The following is a 23,061-nucleotide window of genomic DNA, read 5'->3' as shown; positions in this document are numbered from 1 at the left end:
ATAATTTATTTATTTACTTACTTACTTACTTACTTACTTACTTACTTACTTACTTATTATTTTTCCAATGTGCATGAAGCAGATTGGAGCAGGGTCAACTCAAAAAAATGATACCTGAGTCTTGTTAGAGAACCTGAGTATACTTTCTTCGTAACTTCATTACAGTCATGTGTCACATAAGGATGGGGATACATTCTGATAAATGCATTATTAAGTGATTTCATTGTTGTGTGAATGCTTAAGGGCCATGATGAACCAAACAACACAAGATTAAATCAATACAAGGTAACATGATGTATGAACTACTGCCAGCATAACACGGCATCCTATTTTAAAGCAAACTTATTTTTTTATAAGTAGAAAGAGTACACTCTAAAATGATTAAAAATATAGTATAGTAAATGCATAAGCCAGTAACGTTATTTATTATTTATTATTATGATCAAGTATTATGTCCAATACATAACTACATGTGCAACACAGTAGGTTTATTTATACCTGCATCACTATAAACACATGAATAATATATTGTGCTATGATGTTAGGACAGCTACAATGTCACTAGGTGATAGGAATTTTTCAGCTCCATTATAATCTTGTGAGACCACTGTTGTATATGCAGTCCACTGTTGACCAAAGTGTCGTTATATGGTACATGACTATATTTCCTTTAAGTTAGAACCTTATTAAATATCTGTTATGAGCAATGCTTTGTACGTGCTGAAGATACACTGGTGAACAAGAAAGACTGTCTCTCCATCAATGCCCACCCCTCGGCCCCCAGGCTGAGATGTTTAGGCTTAGCTCACTTTGCCCCTCCTAGACCCCATAACTGATTATTCCCAAGTTCAACTGACAGATAGAAGGAGAACTTTATTCTGTACTACTTTCTCACACTGATTTAGTAGTCCTATTTATTAGCGTTGGAGGCACAAAAACATTGCTTATACTCTCTGGTTAGTCGAATCTACATATGTATATATATATATATATATTTTATGCCTACAGCACCCAGTCTTCCTAGCAAATCTATATTTTAATAATTTCAGTTTTTTATGTATGCTCTTTGGCGATTTTAAAAAACTGAACTATGATTTTATCATTTTAATCAAGGAATTGTGTGTTCTCACTGGCCTTCATGTACAGGGCAGAGTCGCTGACCCACTATCAGTAAACCATGATTTATGAAATGTTTTCCCAGAAATGGAGATGCATTTGCACAAATTGCCTCCCATTCTCTTGGTGTCTCTTGTTAGCAGCAGCATGAATTTTGTATGAAAGTTGGCAGGGGTTAGGACGCAGATTACGGTCGTGGACCTCGGTACAGCTAACTGGCATGTACAGGGATGAAATCTGCAACTTTTGCCTCATTAGCACCATGTCCCCTACTGAGTTAACTATCCATAGGCAATTGGAGAACTCTGAAGGTTAATTCTTTTTGCCCATAGGTAAAGTTACAGCTCAATGGACTAAGCCCTTAAAATGTTATCACTCCAACCAGGAAATTTTAAGTGGAAAAAAAAATGCCTGGTAGTACAAAAAGGTTAAACAAATTGAAAACAGACTAAAACAGACTTGCAATTTTTTCAAGTCGAATAAAATATTCTGTAACTTTATAAGGTTATGACTCAAAACATGTTTCAACCATGTGATTGCCAGGAACAATTACAATAAATAGCACAATTAGGGCAATTAAATATAGATACTAACAGCTTCAAACTACCAGAGAAATGAAGCAGCTTTGTTTTTCTTCTAAAAACACCCAGGTGAATTTATTTGGAATTAGAATAAAGGCCTGTTTTGAAAAGCTAGATAGGGAAGAAGACTGATGAAGCTAAAATATTACGATTATTTCACCCTCCAGAGAGTCTTATTCTAAGTTAATGCATCAGTGAGGCAGTGCTCCTGTTAAATTACTTACAGACTAGTTAGAAGAGATGGCTCTGAGGACACAACCAAGGAACCACTGTCTATGTAGTTTAAGACAAATGTCATAGATTCACTTTACACTTCTTAGGTATCCTGTGACCCCAAGTCATTGCTCGTCTTCAAGCCAGGCACCATGATTTTTCTCTCCTGGCTCCTGTGTCTTGAAGACACAGTGCAGTATGAAAGGACAGGGACCTGGTCTCTCCCTGGTAAAGATCCCTTGTGTGTGAAACTAGCACTAACACAGCTGAACTGAACTGAGCTCCAATCTCTGGCATTGTGGATGTGCGGAATGAAAAATGAATGCCAAAATATACCTATCTGCATGGAAAGAAAAAACCAAAAACTCATTTTGGGTATTGCTGGAGTAAGGTAAAGTCAATAGGTCTTCAGCAGTTAGTTAGGAATGTGGATGACGGTAGGGATTTGGAATTTCAATGGAACATGTTACTGTGTCTATTTATTCCTCCATTTTGGCTTGCTGGCAGAAGGCGAAGGAGTAAAGAATAGTAATTCAAAAATAACTAAGATTTACTGAGCATTTACCATGTGCTATCCTAAGTACTTGGGAAAGTTCATGTAATCTTTGAAACAGGTAGTTGTAAAAGTTAAAGAAATCTTGTCACTAAAGCCTGTTACTTGCCTCAGCTTTCCCTATAGTCTGTCTTCATGGTAATGCTCATTGAAACAGCAGTATAAGTAGCAAACATGATTCACAATGAACTGGATAACTTGTAATAAGACAAACACAGGGGACTTTTCACTACAGAAGGAATTAAGATTTATTTGTAAGGAATAATTACACAATGGTGTGACAAAATAGACTAGAACAAAAATGTTTGAGTGAGAATAAATGTTTTACCTATTCTGACATCTTCTGAGGTGTATATTTGAAGTTATGTCGAAATCCTAGAATTATAGTGCTGAAGAAACGTCCTCAGAGATCTTCTAAAATAAAATCTTAAGGTCATAAAGCAATATTGCAAAACATTTATACCCTTGTCACAAAAATCAGCCCAAATAGACGTTGTTGAAAAGTATATTCTCTCATGTAACATTAAACCTTTATCTAATTTAATTTTCAGAACTTCTTTCAAATAGTTAGCAACCTTCTAGATGAAGAAAACAAGGAAAAATGGGAAGATGCACAACAGGTAAGTTTGGAGTTATTTCAGCACTTAAAATGAAGTTGGCTAAATAAAGTTTAAAAAATATGTAAAAAAATTGATGGCTTACTATCCCAAGGACATAAAAGGATACTTTTTAAAGTCATTCTAGGTGGTATCATACTCATTTTAGAGAAAATAAGTGATCTCTTTTCTAATAATAATTAATGGAATGAATGATATTTATAAATGTGAAAAACTGAGCAGATTTAAGTAATTCATAACTTTAAGGTATTAATACATAAAAACTATAAGCCTTATCAATCAGATTCTTTTCTGTCTACAGTCTGTGGGAAAAATAGCAGATCTAAAAGCACATACTGCAAACTGAACTGTGGGATACTAACTAGTAAAACCATTTGCATTTACTACAGCACTACATATAATATGGATCATATATACAGATGTGCATTTTGATTCAAAGCCAAGAGTTATAAAAATAATTTCTCATTGAAAAAAAATTGTATTCTGCTTTTTTCTTTTTCTGCTCTGTATGATCAGTGTAGCAAGTGGCCATGTTGCTTTAGTTACTGTTGTAAAATGCTTTGCACTGCTACTTGTGCTATACTGACATGTGGTTAATAAAATTTTTTAGGTTACAGAAAAAGGGGGTTAGAAGTTAAGAAAGGGAGAATAAGCATTTTTTTTTTTTACAATGCTGTGACAATTTAATTTAATCAAATGTTCAACTTCTTTGTTTTCTGCTCAACCCCTGTTCAAAATTGCAAGAGAACAATGCATTCTTGAAAATAAGAATATTTACTGAGGTTGAGATGAACCATCTATCCCTTTCTCTCTTTATAATCACATCCTGGGCCCCCAGGAGTAAAGCATACCTTTATTCCTACTATGATAGGAGCTCCAAAAATAGTCCAGTGTGGGTCCACTTCAAATTCTGTGCTTCTGGCCATAGCAAGAAAAAAATCATTCCTTAGTTTAAGACCTTGAATCTTTTTCTACTAGTTTGAGTGATATATTTGTCCTTGGTTTTTTTTTAGAGGAGAGCCTCATCCACTCACAGTAAAAAATCGTGTCTTTCCTTAGACTATAGCTGCAGAGGCTAAGCACATCTTTCTAGAATGCTGGAGACTATTAATTATGGGTATAAATAAAACAAATGTATAATACCATATTTAAAACAAGACCGCAATTCATCAGATGCTGTTCTGTACTGTGAGGTCCCAACTTCAACAAATAATGAATGGTGGCAGAACTTCTAGTCTGAATCCATAGCCTATCTATTTACTTGAGATTTTGACTTAGCTATATTCTTATCTTTTAATTATTTTTCATGTGATGATCCTTATTGCTTTTTTAAAATAACTATTCGAAATTAAAAAAACTATTTTTCTGGCTTTTACTACCAAGTGTTTTCATAAATGCAGCCATATGGTAAATGATTTCCAAGTTTGTGGCACAAAGGATGAACTCCTAGAAATAAGCATTGTTTAAAATTTACCAAAGACAGTCTCTTATGGATCCCCTTATCTTATTTTAGAGGAATTGCCTCAACGAAATAAAATATAGCTCTGTATGCATTTGGAAAATTAGCTTAGTGAAATGGTGAATATTGACATCAGAGGGTTTTTGCAAACAAAATGTACACTTTTAAACAGAAAACAGAGTCATTTCAAAACTTGATTGCTGCACATCGGCTTCAGTCATGAAGGATCAAACTATGTTTATTTAAACCATCCTACTAAAAATATAATATACTAAAGTGATAAAAAGACTACATGCCATATAACACTATTTTATACACTACCACTGTGGTTGGAATTTACAAGTCTATTTTAGTCATGACAAGCCACTTCAATTTTAGCCATGATATTATATTCTCTATTTCTTTGTTATACTGAAAATTCCTGTGTCTCTACAAGGAATGAGCAAATTTCAGCCAGTGAAACAATTCTAGCCTGAAACTGGTTTTATAAATAAACTTTGCAAATACAGCCACACCCATTCATTTACATGATATCTGTGGTTGCTTTGGTGCAATAAGGACAGAGTTAAGTTGTTCCAACAGAGACCCCCTGACCCACAAAGCCCCAAATGTTTACTGTCTGACCCTGTTTACAGAAAATGGTTACCAACCTCTGCTCTACATGTGACTACTGCTTAGAAAATAAAATGGAAAACAAAATCTGCTAACCTAGACAACTTCTCCACAAACCTAGAAGAGAAAGAAAGTTTTATTGCTGAGTAAGAATTAAATTAGAATGTGCTGAGTGTCACAGGCAATCTGCTAAGAGAATGCAAAGACAAAAATCCCACCCTTTTATATAGTGGAACGGATACAAACCATTGCACATGTGTCCTCAAGATAAACAGTAACTAGCCCTCAGGTAAGAGAACTTGATAGCACCATTTGTCTCACACAGTTCATCCTAAATTCAATTGGTAATTGATGTGACCACTCCTTAGTTAATTAGCTTTACCCAACGAAAAAAAATAATCCTTTTACATCTTCATGACTGAAGGTAGTTTTGCAATTTAGAGCTAAGACTCTTGCTGAAATTAGGCTTCTGCCTCCCACAGAAACTTACAGAGGTACTGTCTCCTTTGATGATTCCATTTCAAAGAGAGACATGCCTGAGTCTTTCAGCTGGTAAGAGGTTATTTTACTTTTAAAAGATTTATATACAGGTGGGGGTTTGAGGGGCTGGGTAAGAGGTTATTTTACTTTTAAAAGATTTATATACAGTTTGAGGGGCTGGGTGAAAGGGGTGAAGGTTTTAAGAAGTACAAATTAGTAATTGATAGATAGTCACAGGGATGGGGAGCATGGCATAGGGAATGCAGTCAGCAGTAATGTAATGGCTATGTGTAGAGCCAGATAGAAGATAGAGTAATCGGGGATCATTTTATAAACTATATAAATGTCTAACCAATGTACTGTATACTTGAAACTGATAATAAAATAAAAGCAAAAAACTGATTTATATACATTTCAATGACACAAAAAGAATTACTAGTTTTCTAAAGTAAATCCTCTAAGAAAAAGGAGAGGGGAAAGGATTTGGGGAAGAGTCTCTCTTATTTTCAACAGGGAAAATTAAGCCTCTTATTTTTAATTTGTATTTGCCCTTATGCTACACATGCTCATATACACATACACGTACACAAAAACAGGAGAAAAAAAATGCTGTAGTAGCAGGATGCTTGAAATTGATGGAAATTTTATGCCCATTTTTGGAGTGGGGATGATGAACTTTCACAATTCATATTTAATGATTAGGAATGTAGGTAGAAAACAATTTCTCACAAAACCTTTCTGAAATAATAATAATTTTAAAAAAATACGACTATCTATGCCATAAATGTATGCCCTACATTTCTAAGTGTAATATCCATTGTTGATATCTTCAAGTATATGTGAATAGATAAATTATATATCCTGAATGTCTGATTTTTAGATGGGCACAGCTGCAAGCTCCTATAAAGTGCACACACTGTGCCTGCTACCCTCACTGCCCAACAAGTCCTCCTCCTCCTTTCTCCCCCTCCCCTGCTCAAATCTTACTGTATGCTTTCCTGGTAATCAGTATTGATTCCCCTCTGCACTAGCCTTTGCAAATACAAAGCCACTAACACTCTTTAATCTACTTAATATTTTCATGACTAAAAGCTGCAGTGGTGCTAAATGGGTAAAAGAAATGAACATAACTTCAAAAGACTTTTTGTTCTAATATGGTTATATAATACAGGCTGACTTTATGAGCACTATGGGTTACACATGCTAACATTTATATTACCTTTTAAATGTCCTTCATGTTCCACACACTATGAGCTATTGTCAGAATCAGGTCGTCTTTAAGAAAACACTCTTCTGTTTGTAGTGTATGAAGTGGCATGGTTTCGGGTTTGTTTTTTACATATGCATATGAGGTACCTATACTAGAGCTATTATGATCGTAAAATTATTTCTAAGGTTATTCATACAGTCATTATTATAATTATTAGAAATAAATATCTCTCCCAAGATATTTAATTATTATTCAGAAGACTTAAAAGTTTGTAAATATCTTCATGATGGTGATAATTGTTTTTCCTTCCAGCGCCCTTCAAGTAGATGCTAGGAAAAATTCTAAAAAGCCCCAAAACATCAGTGTTTGTTCTATGTTGTATTTAAATGAGAAAAGGAGCCCATCAAACGTAAAGATACTCCATGTCTAAGTAGACAGTCTGTTAGACATTTTGAGTTTCCATACATTTATGGAGGATTAATCACTGCATCATATCACTTCCGGAGTTCTTGCTCTGCGACTCCCACTGTCATTCTCAACTATTAGTTCAAAAAATACAACTGTCGCCAGTTGCAGAAATTTCTTTAAATAAATCAGATCTCATTTGCGACCGCATTATATAGTTTTTTAAAAAAAAATTCCAATTCTATATTCCATTATATAGACATTTTATTTCATCTAATCTTTGCTTATTTTTGTAGATTTATCCAGGCTCGATAGAGTTAATGCAGGTGATTGAAGATTTTATACACATTGTTGGAATGGGGATGATGGACTTTCAGAATTCATACTTAATGACTGGAAATGTAGGTAAGAAATAGGATTTTTCCCAAAATCTTACTGAAATTAAAAAATTGCAAGTATTTGTGCCACACATTTTTAAGTGTGATATACGTCGTTCATATTTTTAAGTATATGAGAGTAATGTGTTATAGATACTTGATGTCTCATTTTTAAATGGGCCCAACCACATATACACTTACACACACACACACACACACACACACACACACACACTCACATTTGCATACATCTGCATTCATTTGTATGAATGCATATAGACCTACCTGTTTATCAGCATATGTATATTTAAAGATGAATATTTGCTGCTTTTTCCATTTATCAAATGTTTATTGCTATCCAAGCTAATATTAAATATATGTTATATATACTCTAGGTTTTTTTTTTTTAAAATGAGTCTTTATAATCTTTCATACATTGTTCATGAAGATGCCAAGCTACTTTCTTGCTGGGTGTCCTAAGGAAGCTCTAAATCGGCATGAGTCATGGAACATTTCAGAATACCTTTAAGGGTCATGATCATGGGGCTACTGCTGCTGCTGCAGTTTTCCTGAGTAACTTCCAGGACACAGAGGAACCCTTAGATCCCTCTGTAATGGATTGTGTAATATTAGAGCAAATAAAATGAAAACGTAGTTCTTCCTTTAGTTGTCTTTATTTTGTCACTTATAGGGAAGGATTAGATAGAGAAGCAAAAGCTACACACATGTTCAGGCGGTCACAATTTCACTGAGTCAACAATAATTATGTTAACCAAATGGCACATTTCTCTTTGTAGTTAAAAAAAAAAATGGCAAAAGCAAAGAAATAATTATATATGTTATATGCATTAAGTTAATATAGCTTTATAGTTTTCTCATTTCTTAAAGCTTCCTCATGATGGAATTACTGTAATTCAGACAGATTTTCTTTCATCTGTGTGCTTTAGTAGCCTTCACATAAAGACCACTGAACTATAGATAGTAATATGTTTAAATAAATATATCTTGCCTCACATTCTTATTCACTGGACGTTTAAGCTTTAGTTTCTGGATCAGGAAGAAACCTAACTTGATGGGGGGATTGACTAGGGGAGTTCAACTGGTACAGAACATAATTTATTTTTATGATTAAGGCTTTTAATGGCTTATTTTATACTTGATTTCTTCTGAAGATCCTTTAGTCCCACAGAGACTCATTTGATCCTAAGATATCTTCTACTAGGATGACCTCAAATTGTAATGGGTAATAGCTAACTACCAGGAATATTCTTTAGTTCAGGAAAGCCTGTGTAATGGAGTCTTCAAAGATCTGGAGACATTTCCTCGCCCAAATACCATCTCCATGTGGCATAAGTCCTTACCAGTTAGAATCATATATTAATCCACCTTCTGAATCAGTTTGAGAAACCAGACTTTTTGCCAGAGTGAGTGCTCAGCAACTTGTGCTGGTTCAGGAATGGAATAAGCTGTCCCTTGCTGGAGGCAATGAGAAGAAAAAGGGACCAAAAATAATACTTTGTTGATGAAGTCAGAAATCCAAGAAAATCCAAATTAACTGTCCATTCCAAAAAGTGTCTGGGCAAAGAGAGGAAAGGTAAAGTCTGTAGGAAAAAGGAAAGCATGTTGGGCTATGAGTTTGGGGACACATAGAAGGAGGAACCTAGAAAGATTCTGAGGATGCTGGTCATTCAAGCTGAAACGACTCTCCTATGAGTCTCACTTATGACTTCTTTGGTAGGAAAAGAGCCGTGAAGTCTGCTCTGCCAGATTGGACAGTTTGCAAAGTAATTTACAAGAAAAACCAAGGAGGAAAACCAAAAAGCTATTGTTTTGTTGTTGTTGTTGTTGTTGTTCTTTTTGTAAATGTTAACATCTAATTTTAAAGACATTGCTAATTAAAAGTATAATCAGATCGATGGATGGCGTTTGTTCAGAATGTTTGAGAAAAAGCTATAAAAACAAAGCCAGTCTCAGAGTCTAGTAAACTTAATTTAGAACTTGAAGTAGGCTGTTTGAATAACAGCATAACAAATTCTTTATAGCACTGGTTTTGTTATAAAAATTCCATAATTCCATAAATATTCATAAATTGCAAACATTTATTCCTCTTTACCTTTCTTTGGACTTCCCAAAAGTATATATTTCAAAAATGTCTATATTATTTTTTGCATTTAGATCATGTTTTCTAGGTTTGCCCACTTCTTTTATCATCACTAAACTTTAAGAAGACTACTAAGCATAGTAACTTAAAGAAATTTAGTGATGTAAAGAAAGCTAATATCCTATAATGTCTTCGACCTTGTGTAAGGACAGTGCAGTTGTTTATCCTGATTGCTTATCTAGCATTAATCATCTACATTACTAAAAAGTTATGTTCTGTGAATAAAAATTCCAAACATTATTACACTACCCAAGGAGATGTTATTTATTGTTGATTTCCCCAATACTATCTTGGGGACCGACTTACTTACTATAATTTGATGACTAGAAGAAGATTATTCTCAATAATTTTAGAGTTTCTAAAGTGTATCCATATATTAGTCAGGGTTCTCCAGAGAAACAGAACCAATATGACGTATGTAAATATACAGAAAGAGATTTATTTTGAGAGATTTCTTCATGCAATTATGGAGGCTGAGACACCCTGTCATCTGCTGTCTGCAAGCTAGAGACCAAGAAAGCTGATGTGTAGTTTCAGTCTGAGTCTGAAGGAAGGCCTGAGAACCAGGAAAGCCAGTGGTGCAAGTTCCAGCCCAAATCCAATGGCCATAGAACCAGGAGCACCAATGTCCAAGGGCAGGAGGAGATGGATGTCCCAGCTCAAGCAGAGAGCAAATTCATCCATCCTCTACCTTTCGTTCTATTCAGGCCTTCAGTGAATTGGATGATGCCCACCCGCATTGGGGAGAGAGATCTTCTTTATTCAGTCTACTGACTCAAATGCCAGTTTCTTTCAGAAACATTGTTACAAACACACCCAGAAATAATGTTTTATCAGCTATCTGGGTACCCCTTAGCCCAATCAAGTTAGACATAAAATTAACTATTACAATCCATTGTTATCAAATCAGATAATAAGAATTATAATTGCTTACTATTAATATTTTTCATGGTACCCAATTTGATACTAGTACATATAAAACATGATTATACTATTTTGTCTGATATTTCCGATTTTGGGGGGCCAGGACACAGAATATTTTATAATAGCATTTTGTGAAATGTGTGAGTTGTCATGCATTTGTCTTAACATTCCAAGTTCAAATAATTATCTAACTTCAAAATCATTATACTGAGCACACTCACACAGACACACACTCACATATGCACATTCACATAGCCCATATGATAAACTAAGAATGGTTGGTAATTCCTCAAGGCCATTTTCTTCAGAGTGTGTTAGATTAAGACTACTTAAAGAACTTCAGAAGATCATCATGTCTTTTAGAGAGATTCCAGGATTTTTTTGTTTGTTTGTTTGTTTTTTCCATAAAGCCTATATGCATAGCCACCTCACTTTTCTGGAATATAGATAATAAGTTTCCAAAGAAAGAGACGGTTAAACAGTGAAAAATAAATGTCATGAAGACCATACAATTTACTAAGATAGTCTCAGAACCTCACTGATAACCTATTTTATTTCAACTTTAAATATAGTTTAGCATTTCCGATTTTTGGTTCCTGGTCCAGGAAGAATGAGTTGGAAACAGAGACAGTGGTGTTAGCAGCACAAATATAGCAAATAGATGAAATCCTGAAACGACAAAGAAAAGGAAGTACTGAAAGAATGAAGCAAAGTAGGGAGTCCACACTGTGGAAGAAAACAACTCCTTGTGCCTCATCCTTGAGAACATTAGTTCTAAGACATATGACAATAACTTAGGTCTAAATCATGGCCTTTATTCGTCACCAAAGAAATTCCTTTAATCTGATTAACGTGGCAGAAAAACATATCTTGGAAAGATTCTCTTCAAAAATAGTTCAAATGAAAAGTTTCGATGCTTCTTTTGTCTGAAAAATATCCCTATCTATATCAGCTTCTGATAAATTAAATGTTCTTATTTGCTAAAATCTGTGAACATTTTCATATATATGCATGCATGTTTATTTTGGGAGGGGGCAGGTCCATATCTCTGATCAATTTTTCAAAAGACTTATGATCTCAAAATGTGTAATACAGGGTTTAGAAAAAATAGTGTTATGAATGAAGATGTTAAATAAGCCAATGCATTGGTAAAATAATTTATCTTAAATAGAATATTTATTTTTCATATTCACATATGAATATGACATTCAGATAGACACATGATGATTATAATAAATGAAAGTTAATGAGCACTTACAAAGACTAATCACTCTACTAAATAGCTTATATAATTACTAAATAAATAAATGATGAATGAATGAATATGAAAAATGGATATGCTAGAGAGATTTCAACTTTCACAATGCCTTAGATTATTATAAAATTGTTTTCTAAATGTTCTAAACATGCTATATGTTAGTAGTTTTTATCTTTTTTAAATCTGAATTTTTCAATGTATTTTAAAAATTTATTATCAATTAAGTCGAGGGGACCATATCCATTATATATTATTTAAGATTAGTTATTTTTCTTCAACAAAAACATTATTTGAAGTGTTACTTAAACTTGCTTTTTCTACTTTCTCTCCTAACATTTTCTCTTCAGTCCCTTGAAGTCTAGCATGTCTCTCATCACTTTTCTGAAACTCGTCTCAGAAAAGCCTTCTGGAAACTTTTGATTGGCAAATTAAACCTCCTCCCATATTTCCATTTTTATGTTCTCTGTACCTTGCTAATCATACTCTCTTGACATTGTCTCTTCATTTAACATTTTTATATTTATTATAGTATAAAATGAAATTAAAGAATAAAAATTTAATTCATATCAGAAATATTTAGATTATTTTGCAGACAAAGAGGGCAATGCACGGAAGAGGGGAAAAAGTGCATTATTTGAGGCCCATCTATTTTCAGTTCCAAAGATTGAACAGAATGTGGAGCTCTTGCATGATTAGAGTGATAGGGCACACGGATGGATTTTATTTGTTCTAAAAAGTCTTCTAAAGTTTCAGCAGAGTGTTTTTTGTTTTTATTTTTATTAAAAGCATATTTTATTATGCTTTTTGTCATCTATTTTCCACATAACTTCATGTAGCACATTATATTTGCTTTATTTATTGGTAAGAATAGCCTATTCTTTAGGAATTAATTGTTTTAATTTTGAACTTAAAACTTGAGTTGTATTCATCGAACCGAATTCAAGGAAGATCACTGATGTGCACATTGCTAGCCTACTGACTATATGCAATTAAAAAAAATAATTTATCTCTTACTATTTCCTAAGTGATTCAGGTCTTTGAAATAAATGAATAATCTTAACAAGGAAATTGTAGTCTAGTTGTGGACAGAAAAAATGAAATAAACTACCAAATACACTTGATATGTTCCATATAAAACCAATGTTATGGAGATGCATTCCAAGAGATGTAATTCTATGTAAGGATCTAGAAAAACTTATTAGAGTAGGAGCCACTTAGTATAGACTTTGGCTTAGACTGTTGAAAATTGAACATTAAGGAAAGTGAGTGGCAAAGAGATGATTACATTCTGGAACATTCTTTTAGCAAAAACAGTATAATGATGTCAAGGTTGAGGTTGTGTTAAGGGGATAAGTAGTCTATTTTGATAAAAACATATGTATGGAAGTAAAGGAAGTGAGATAAAATTGAAGAGGCATGCTGAGATGTAGGTGTAGGACAGTTCTGAATTCCGAAGACAGTAGGGAGCTACTGAAGCTTGGCTAGATGAGGGTTGTGCTTTGGTAAAACGTACGTTATAGAAGAAAGAGAATTTTTTGAAATTGAGAAAGGCAATAAGCATAAATACTAGAAGACATTTTTCAATAATACCTGCAAGAGATGATGAAGATTTGAAGTAATGGTTGTAAAAATAGTAACCAGAATGTAACTATGAATTTGAGATTGTTCAAGTAGAGAAACAATAGCATAACTGGCCGAGGTATAAGACACAAGGGAGAAATTGAGATTATATTTATTCAGCAAACATTTGAGAATGCCTTTCACATATTAATATTTAGATATATGTATAACCCTCAAATAAAAAAATAAAATGAGATCTTGAGCTTTAACAGAGAAATGAAGTTTACGATATGTACTTGGTAATAACTGTATAAAAGTGATAGTTGAAACCATAAAATGTTTTCTACTATTAGGATGGTAACATGAGAGAAAAGCTGTAAGGTGATACCTATATTAAAGTAAAGAATCATAGCAGGTATCAGAGGAAGAATAAAGAGTTTCAAAACAAGGCAGTATAAAATCATTGTCATGTAATTAGAAGGAGGGAAGAAGCAGTTCAAAATTAATATGCTAGTTAATATCAATTGCTAACAAAGTTCAGAGTATTAAAATTAAGAAAAATCTTGTATAATTGCTGATGGTATAACATAAAAGTTCTCCAGGAAAACCACAGACACAGTGAACAGGATCGACATTTCTGAGCTCTTTAGGTGGTTTCAGTGGATCACACCCTTAACATTTTAATACAATTATCTCTAAGCATTTACTTTGCACAGATGAATGTTGCTACATCCACTTATTGCTGTTACTCACAACTGTTCCTAAGGAACAATTCAAAGTTGACAATATCAGATTAAAATGGAATGTTTTTAGGCTATTAATATCTCAAAATACAGAATGTTATAATTGTTAGCTGTAAGGAATTTCAAAAATGGTTTCTATGTATAAACCCTAAGAGATATAAGATTCTGGAGAGTGTAGTTTTGGTTCTTCTCCAGTAATTTAATAAGGCCAGTGCCTTAAAAACATTAAAGTTAAGACATTTTTTCTTTGTCAAGCTAAATATCATTGTCTATTCTTGGTTTAGAAATGTGAAATACTGAGCTTTTCAGAATGAACATTCATACTTATTTTTCTCTGAAATTGAATCCAAATTTAATCTGAAGAATGGCATAATACAATTTTGACATTTCCTTTCTCTCCACAACACTGTCTCATCAGTATCAAATCTGTGTTATTTCTTATACTCAGTGGTAAATTTAATCATTTCTTTGGTAGAATATCTTGTTCTTCAATTGAGAAACCAAACTTCAATCTGGTGATGTAATTATAAAAATAAAGTAGCTTCTCTTTCTAGGCTTATTTTACTTTCTGTCACTGCTTAGTTTTGTCGTTTATACATCTTCACTTATTTAACTTCCTTTCTTTAAAAATAAAATACTTGTAGTCAGTTGACACAAGCCTGAGAAATATACAATTTAAAATCTTTTTTTGTTTATCTGTAGCACCTGATGTTCATTCAGTCAGCTAGACTTGAGTCAGAAAGTGTCAGATTTTACCCCCACCTTCTGGCTTCTACCACTCACTCTTTCTTGCTAGACACATGAAGCAAATGATGTGTTTTTTGCGTGTGTGTGTAGATCAAAAAGAAAAAACTACAAATATCCGTTGTCTTCCACTCACTCTTTCTTGCTAGACACATGAAGCAAATGATGTGTTTTTTGCGTGTGTGTGTAGATCAAAAAGAAAAAACTAAAAATATCCGTTGTCTTCTTTTTTTTTTTTTTTATGGTACTAACATGCTGGTTCCTTTGAGAAAATAAATAGTTCAAACACAGTTTTAAACTATAACTTGGAATGATATGCCACACTATGAGTTCTTTATTTCTCATTTAATAGGAATATCTTACTGTATTTTCTATGACCTGCTTTTTTCAAATGATTGGGGGTGGAGGCAATGGAGAAGTTGTCGTAAAAGGCCGTATGAGTCCCTTCTAGTGGCAAGCAAGACATACAACTCAGGGAATGTACGTGGACTGTCTTCTACCCAACTGAGAACCCCTGTTTCCTAGCTCCAGTATAATAGATCAGCAATGATTCATGGATTTAATTGTCTTTAAGAGGTCTTAGACATTCATTCAATAAATATATGCCAGTTTCTGTTCTAGGTTCTGAGGATTTTCAGTGAACAAATCAGACAAAAACTCTTGCTTTTATGATTCTTGTTTTATAGCAGAGACAGATGTCAAACAAGTGCCATCTAATGTTCCCAGTGACTATAAGTGATATGAAGAGAAATAAAGCAATCCATCAGGGTGAGGTGATAGAGTGAAGAGACAAGTCATTTTAAGGTGATGGTCAAGGTCACATCAGAGAAGTGATATTTTAATATAGACCTGAATGCCATGAGCACATGAGACACGATGATATGTAGGGACAGATCATTTTAAACAGAAAAAACAATAAATATGAAATCCACGATGCATCTACATGCTTGATATATTGGAGGTACTAAAGGAGGCCAGTGGAGTTGGCATGGCTGAGGGAGGGACTGTGAGAGGAGACGAATTCGGAAAGGGAGTCGGAAGCCAGACTCTGAAAGGCATTTGACCGTAGGTCCAGAAGAGATGCAAAACTACTGAAGGATTTGAGTTCATTTATGTCCTAAAAGGAACATTCTGACTATGGGGTAGAAACTAATACTATAGGGAGTAGGACTGATTATAGAAAGACTGATAGGCTATTGATGAGAGAGCTTGCTAATTTGGACCAGACACCAGTGGAAATAGTGAGAAGAGGTCAGATGCTGGAGATATTTCAGTGGTCGACCTGACAGAGTTTACTAATGATTAGAAGTAGAGTGTGAAAGAGAGGATTCAAGGAAATGTTTCTACTACATCTCCAAGAATCTTACTACAAAAATAAGACAGATTTTTTTCCAAATCTGTATACTATAAACAGATATCAGAAATCTACTTTAGTGATCATTTAAATGTCTCTAAAGTTTAAGATCCAAAGCAAGTGGTTTTAGGTTACTTATTTCTTTTAAAAAATTTTTTTATTATTCTCAAGGCATTCAGATCTATATTAAAAAAAAACTTCTTAATTTTATTTTAAAAATTTACATATTGATAGTTTTAGGTGTACAATAAATATATATATATATTTATATATATATACACGCACGCACACACACACACACACACACACACACATATAAAATGACATGATCACAAGTTTATTTAACATCTTACCACGTATAATTACAATTTCTTATGATGAGAACTTATAAGATCCACTCACTTAGCAGCTTTCAAAATGTACAGTAGTGTTATTAGCTGTAGTCATCATGGTGTTTATTTTTTATGTATTCTCATTCCTGAGTGCAACACAAAGCCTTGCTCTTGTACTTTAAGCAGTTTTATCCCTTGAAACCAACAGCATTTTGTCATTCTACCATCTGAATCATTGGACAAAAGCTAGAATGAAATCGTTCATTAAAATGACTGTGTAAAGCTGTAACTCAGATTGAGCTGCCAGTAAACAAATGAAACAAATCCTACTGTTCCTACTATTTTTGTGTTTCTTTTATTTATAATGCCATGGGACCTGACTCAAGAATGGAAGAATGCTTAAAGGTCAACCAAGTTACCTGTAAATTGATCCGCTTCCTTCTTCTTAAACTATTTTACACTTTTTAAATAAAAAAATATTTTTTAAGTAAAATATAACTAAAAGTTCCCCAAGGTGGAAAGGTCTTTGCAAAGTGCCTTGATCTCTCCAGCTTGAAAAATCTTATCTGTAGTAGTACAACTATTAAAGTTACAACCTGGGGCTTTAAAGTAGAAAACATTCATGTTATAGTGTTTCAAATAATTAGTAGGTCTGTGTTATTTTAGAAGGTAACTGAGGTGAAAATAGTTACATAATATTTCCAGGTTTATCTAATCTTTTTATACAGCCATGCTATGCTCAAGGACACAATTATTCATGGAGCCATTATTAAATAATACTTCTTGTCCCTGAAAAGCTTGAACTAGAAAACATTGTTAATAGACATTATTTCAAGTAACCCAGATACCCTAAATTTTTCCTCTATGATCCCTGTATTATGCCATTTTCTACCTCTAACACTAATTGATGCTTTGCTGTGGACCTCTCATATAATTTTCAGATCTTCAACAGTTTTTACTTCTTTATCCTGGTTTGTTTTACCATTAAGAAAGAATAGAGTCTACATGTCTACTTTGGAATGCCTCTTTTTTTACAGTACCTGATTTATACATTATTTGAGTCTACATTTTAATGAAAATTCTCTAGTATCAGATAGTGACTATTCTTCTAAGGGACTCTTTTCAGAAGTGCCATTTGAGTACAATGTACAGGAAAATGTTTTTACTTATTTTTTTTCTTTTTTATTCCCCAGGATTTCCAAGAAAAAGGTTTGGTAAAGCATCACTTATATGGCATTTCCCAAATTGACACTTTCACAAATATTCGTGATACTATTTACTCCTAACAACCTTGTTGCCAGAGTGTTAGAGCACCCACACAATTTGTCCTACATCAGTGCTTCCCATTCATAATGGATGCTTTTTTATCCTTTTGCATCTCAATAATTGAAAGTTAAAGATTTGTTTCATTGTCTTGCTCAGCCAACCACACTCTAACCTACTTCCAATATGTTATGAACTTCCCTGTGGTTTTCTATATGATTTTAGGGAAATCTCACTAATTTATTTTGTATTTCTACATCAAAGTAAAATGACTCAACATTTATTTTGACTTAGTCATGTTTTTCATATATAATTTAAAAATTTAAAATTGTTTTTCTGGATAATTACACATTTTTAAAGGATGCCTGAATTATTCCTTACTGAATCTTTTACACTATATCTAGCCAGTGAAAATTTCGTGAACTTATTTGTTGCTTGTTCAGTCTCCATCCCTTTACTAACTGTCTAGTGAAGAACGCCTAGATAAAGACCAAATATTTGTCTCTAAGGCCTATCATTTCTAAGGTCTATTACTTCTTTTGGATTTTATATTTACTGGGAAATGCTCATGGTCTAAAGAAACCCAATGAGTTCACACAAAACTCAGTCAGAAATGTACATCTAGAATGCACAGTAATGCTCAGCAGCATTGGAACATGAATAAGAAAAGCAGAGGAAAGCTGACTTCTACCATCACTGTGCGTATCTATGACAAAAAAGTTTAAAGCCTACAGGATGAAATGTATATAACAGAGATGGTGAATATACATGTTTAGTGGTACATCTTTGTGTCTTGAACTCCAAGTGAAAGCTCCTGGAATAGAAAACCACAATTTCAAAATTAAGATTTCTGTTGAGAATACAGACCAAGAACTCTTGGGTTTCTTGCACGTTGACAATAAACCTAACCACAAACACTTTAGGTTTGAATTTACTTTAATTATTCTCTATAAAGAACATGAATTTCTGCAAAGAAGTTGCTCATGACTTCTGTGCCCTAAGGAAGCTATGAATGGGAACTTTGCATAAAGGGATCAGTGCTTTGCCTCAGTTCAAGAGATCTGGGAGAGAACTCTAACTAGGGAAAGGCTTTCAGAGGTGAGATTAGCATAGAGGTCATATGGGAAATTAAATGTCTTCTTAGGCCCTGAGGACATTGCATCTAAAAGATATTGGAATGATAGGTCTTCCCAGCATGATTTCATTCTTCTGTGTGAGATTAATTCCCTTAGAATCTGGTAGACTCACACTCATAGAACAGAATAGAAATATAAAGTCTTAAGCCAATCTAAAAACAAAAATTTGAATGTTATAAAATTATATCTCTGTTCTCTATTGGTTTACGCAATAAGGATTTGAAACTACTAAAATTGATATACTGTGTGCTTTCTTTCTGATTTTGCTGTTCAAATAATTAGAAGTATATTGCTACCAGTTTGTGTGAATATGAAAAACAATTCCATTTTAGCTGTCTCTATGGCAATACTTCCTTAACTCTATGGCAATAGTGGCCTGCCTCTATAACAATAACGATGAAGAGAACTCTAGGTACTGTCTCCCTTCCAACATTTTTTTTTCTTTTTTCTTTTTTCTTTTTTTCTTTTTTGTATTTTATTGTGGTTGTACCAAGTATTATGTGCTAAATTGTTCTTCTCCATTGCTTCCTTCACTAAATTTCAAGTAAATAGGTTTCCATCTGAATTTGACAACTGAAAAATGTGACTCAGATTAAAGAAAGATTGGTGTCCTTTATGTTGATGCAAACAAGGATAGTATTTTATATCTAGGAAAAAATGCCGACTTTGGAGCCAGATTTGGCCACAGATGTTAGCTATACCACAACTAACTGATCTTCTGCAAGTTATTTTATCTCTAAATTCCTCAGTGTGCTCCTTTCTAAAGTAGAGATAATACTATCTTGCCTGAGGAGTTATTGTAAAGATTAAAGATAATATATATTTAGCTAGCATGTAATAGGCCCTCAGTAATTGGTAGTGGACCAATATAGGGGCAAACATGTGCTTTGCTACTCATTGGGTATGTGACTTTGATCAGATCACTCAGTCCCCCATAGCCACATTTTGCCCCACTAGAGAACTTCTAAAGTTTCTACCTAAATGTAATATCCTAAGTTTGTTTTTTTTTTTTTAATCCAAGAGTATACTTATTGTTTATTTCACAAAGCAGAACAAGATCCCAGACTTCTAGGCAGATAATGTAACGAAATCTAGAAAACCATTTGTGCTGCGTCTGTATGTTTTAAAATGAGTATGTAACACAATTGTCTTCCGTAGTGTAATGACAATGGAGGCCCACCAACATTTCAATAACGTTTGCAATTTGCTGACTTAAGAAGCTACTTCTTTCTTCCATGTATTTATTTGTCATTAATTAGATCCTAGTTCCCTCGAATGATTCACACAGAGGAATCTTTTCTGCTTTAATTTTATAATTTCTGCTCCTTCACATGTAATCCATCACCTGTAGTCTGCAAAATTTTATCAATTACCTCTACAGTTGCATCAAATAATTCACCATTACTATATCCTCTAGAGTTCATAAATGAATTAGTTCTCTTTTGTCATTAAACGTCTTTTGAATAGGCAAAAATATTTTTCTGCTTTTCTTACCTACTTAAATTTTCTATATGAAGAGTTTAACTTAAGAAAAGTAATTACTTATGTGGCTTATTTAATATGTTTTCTTTCATTCGATTTTCTGTTTCAGTCTGTGTCATATGAATGTAAGAGAGCAGATGTTTATGAGTGTGTTGTGTGTATATGTTCAAAATATCAGCATCCAAACCTGAAATACAGTTATTTAGGTAAATGCAAATGTTTTAAAATTTGTGCTGTGAGCTTAGGGGAAAATTAGTGTATTTCTTAAAGTTACATCAAAGAATAAAAAGACACTTGTTAGTAAAAGTTAAACCGAATTGAAAATTAAATAATAACAAGATTTAAATAACATATGACTTTATATGCTGGACAGTATTTTATTCAAGGATTAGCTGATAATTACAAAATAGAATGTAAAGATGAATAGTTAATAGGGAATGATTTATATTGGATAAGGGGTTATATATGCAATATATATATATTCTGAAATAAAATTCTAATTCTGATACATCGAAATTCTTAATAGGGTTCTAAAATGTGATAGGAATATAGGAGGATATAATTGAGACTAAAATACTGAAACATTTTTTTGCCATTACAAATTATCTTAATAATCAGCTTCAATATCCATTAGGGCTAATTTATTACATTTGAAATATGAAACTTTCTCTTTTGAAGAATCTGTCTGTCTCTTATTAGGGAGCATTACTTTTTCTTCACCTTTTTCCCAGGTAGTCTTCTTTTTCTTTCCCCGAACATATTGCCTGATTAACTCTTTTAACTTTGCCTAATGCTTTCATTTTTTTCTTTACTTCTCCTAAAATGTAATAATAGTCTTACTAAAGAGGATTACCTCTATCATCTTTAAAATTTATTCTAAAAATCTATGATATTTCAAAAATATCATAGTATTTTAGAAATGTGGAATATTTTTTTAATATCATTTTTTTAACAGAAAAATAAATATATTATTGTGTAATATAACAGACTGCATAGATGAAGCAAAATTATATTTGGTTGATATGCTCTTTATCAATATATAGAATACAGTACTGAAATAGAGCACTTAATTTAATCTTAGAGTATGCATTTTTATGTTTGTGCATGCATGTATGTGGAGAGAAAAAAATAAATTATCGTGTTTTTTCTTTGGAGGGGGGGTGTTGAATTAAAAGACCAAAATTGTTTTCTGAACTTGATGAGAAAGAAATGATGTTCACAAATATAGAGCTCATGTATTAATTGCTATCAATAGTCATTCTTTAGTTTGTTTATATTTCAACCATAAACTCATGAAAATCTACTATAATGCCATTAACATCTGAAGATTGGTTTTGCAGCAAAATGATCCAAAACTAGTCTATTAAATGTATTTGGTTCAGAGTGTGTTGTGGGATCAGGAAATCAATCCACTAGTGCTGACACTTAAATGCTCAATAAATGATATCTTTTGTTACTTCTATTCATCCCTCCTCTTTCTTCAAAAGATTACATTTGGTTAGGCATTCATGTCTCAGCTCATATCTACTCATTTTGAAAAAGGCATAGGGCCCCTGGTTTCTTTCTGATGAAGTGACTGAAATTCTACGAACAACATGAAATCACGTCCCTGCTCTTATTTACATTATCTTAGAGTCTTGTACTTAACCTTACCCAGTTCCCCCTCCCCAGTTAAAATTAGTCTCCTACTTTTCATTTCTTCCTTCCTTCATTATATAAAATCAATGTTTATTAAATGCCTACCAGGTACCAACCATCCTCTGGTAACAAAAAGATGAGCCAAACATACTTGGTCTCTATTCTTATGGAGGTGACAGTCTAGGTGAGGTGGGGAGTTTAAGTTTTAAATGTAAAATTTATGTAGATGAATGAATGAACATATAAGTTGTATTGTATGGAATGTGAGGGAAAATCTTGAAAAACCAAAAACATATAGATAGATAAATAGATACATAGGTATAATTTAAGTTGTGGTAAATGGTATGAAGAAGAGAGATTAACCAGAATTTCTAACTTATATAAGGGAGCAGTGGTTACTCAGTACTAGAATGTTCTCCTTGTCATTGAACCCAAAACCTAATGGTTGAGTAAGAATTTGCAAAAGAGGAGCTAGTATGAAAAAGAATATAAATGTGATTACAGAGTAGTTGTTAGTGGGAAAAGTCATGAAATATCATTGAAGAGTAAGTTAAAGACCAGGTCCTGGAGAACCTGGAGAGGATTTTGTATCTTATAGGAATGCAACAGGAAATCATTGGGGAGTGATATGATTCAATTCTGCTTTAAAAATAATTCATTGCAATGCAAAGGGTGACTAGGAAAGATGCAAGAATGGAAGAAATGAATATAGTAAGATGCTTAGTTAAGGCAAGATTTAATGGATTATTGTGTGGCAGTCAAGGTCAAAATGAGGGAAAAACTTTAAGTTATGGTTTGGAAGAGAAACAGCAAGGATAACTTAAATTTTTCTGTTTTGAGAAA

The 23,061-nt window shown here is 33.2% G+C and overlaps 1 protein-coding gene across 2 annotated transcripts in view; it reads left to right on the top strand.

The window, feature by feature from the left end:
• The window catches only part of ADGRB3 (adhesion G protein-coupled receptor B3), a 659,277-nt gene that overhangs the window by 325,423 nt on the left and 310,793 nt on the right, over positions 1-23,061 (top strand). For both annotated transcript variants that reach the window (XM_006926408.1, XM_006926409.2), the window contains 2 exons: positions 3,015-3,083; positions 7,543-7,651. In XM_006926408.1, the coding sequence (XP_006926470.1) occupies positions 3,015-3,083; positions 7,543-7,651 (178 nt within the window). The remainder of the gene's footprint in view (positions 1-3,014; positions 3,084-7,542; positions 7,652-23,061) is intronic.

The sequence above is a fragment of the Pteropus alecto genome, unplaced genomic scaffold (genome assembly GCF_000325575.1).
Source record: "Pteropus alecto unplaced genomic scaffold, ASM32557v1 scaffold7, whole genome shotgun sequence".
In the NCBI taxonomy this organism is placed as follows: domain Eukaryota; kingdom Metazoa; phylum Chordata; class Mammalia; order Chiroptera; family Pteropodidae; genus Pteropus; species Pteropus alecto.
The sequence above is the reverse complement of the archived record's forward strand: the minus strand, read 5'-3'. Positions and strand labels throughout refer to the sequence as shown.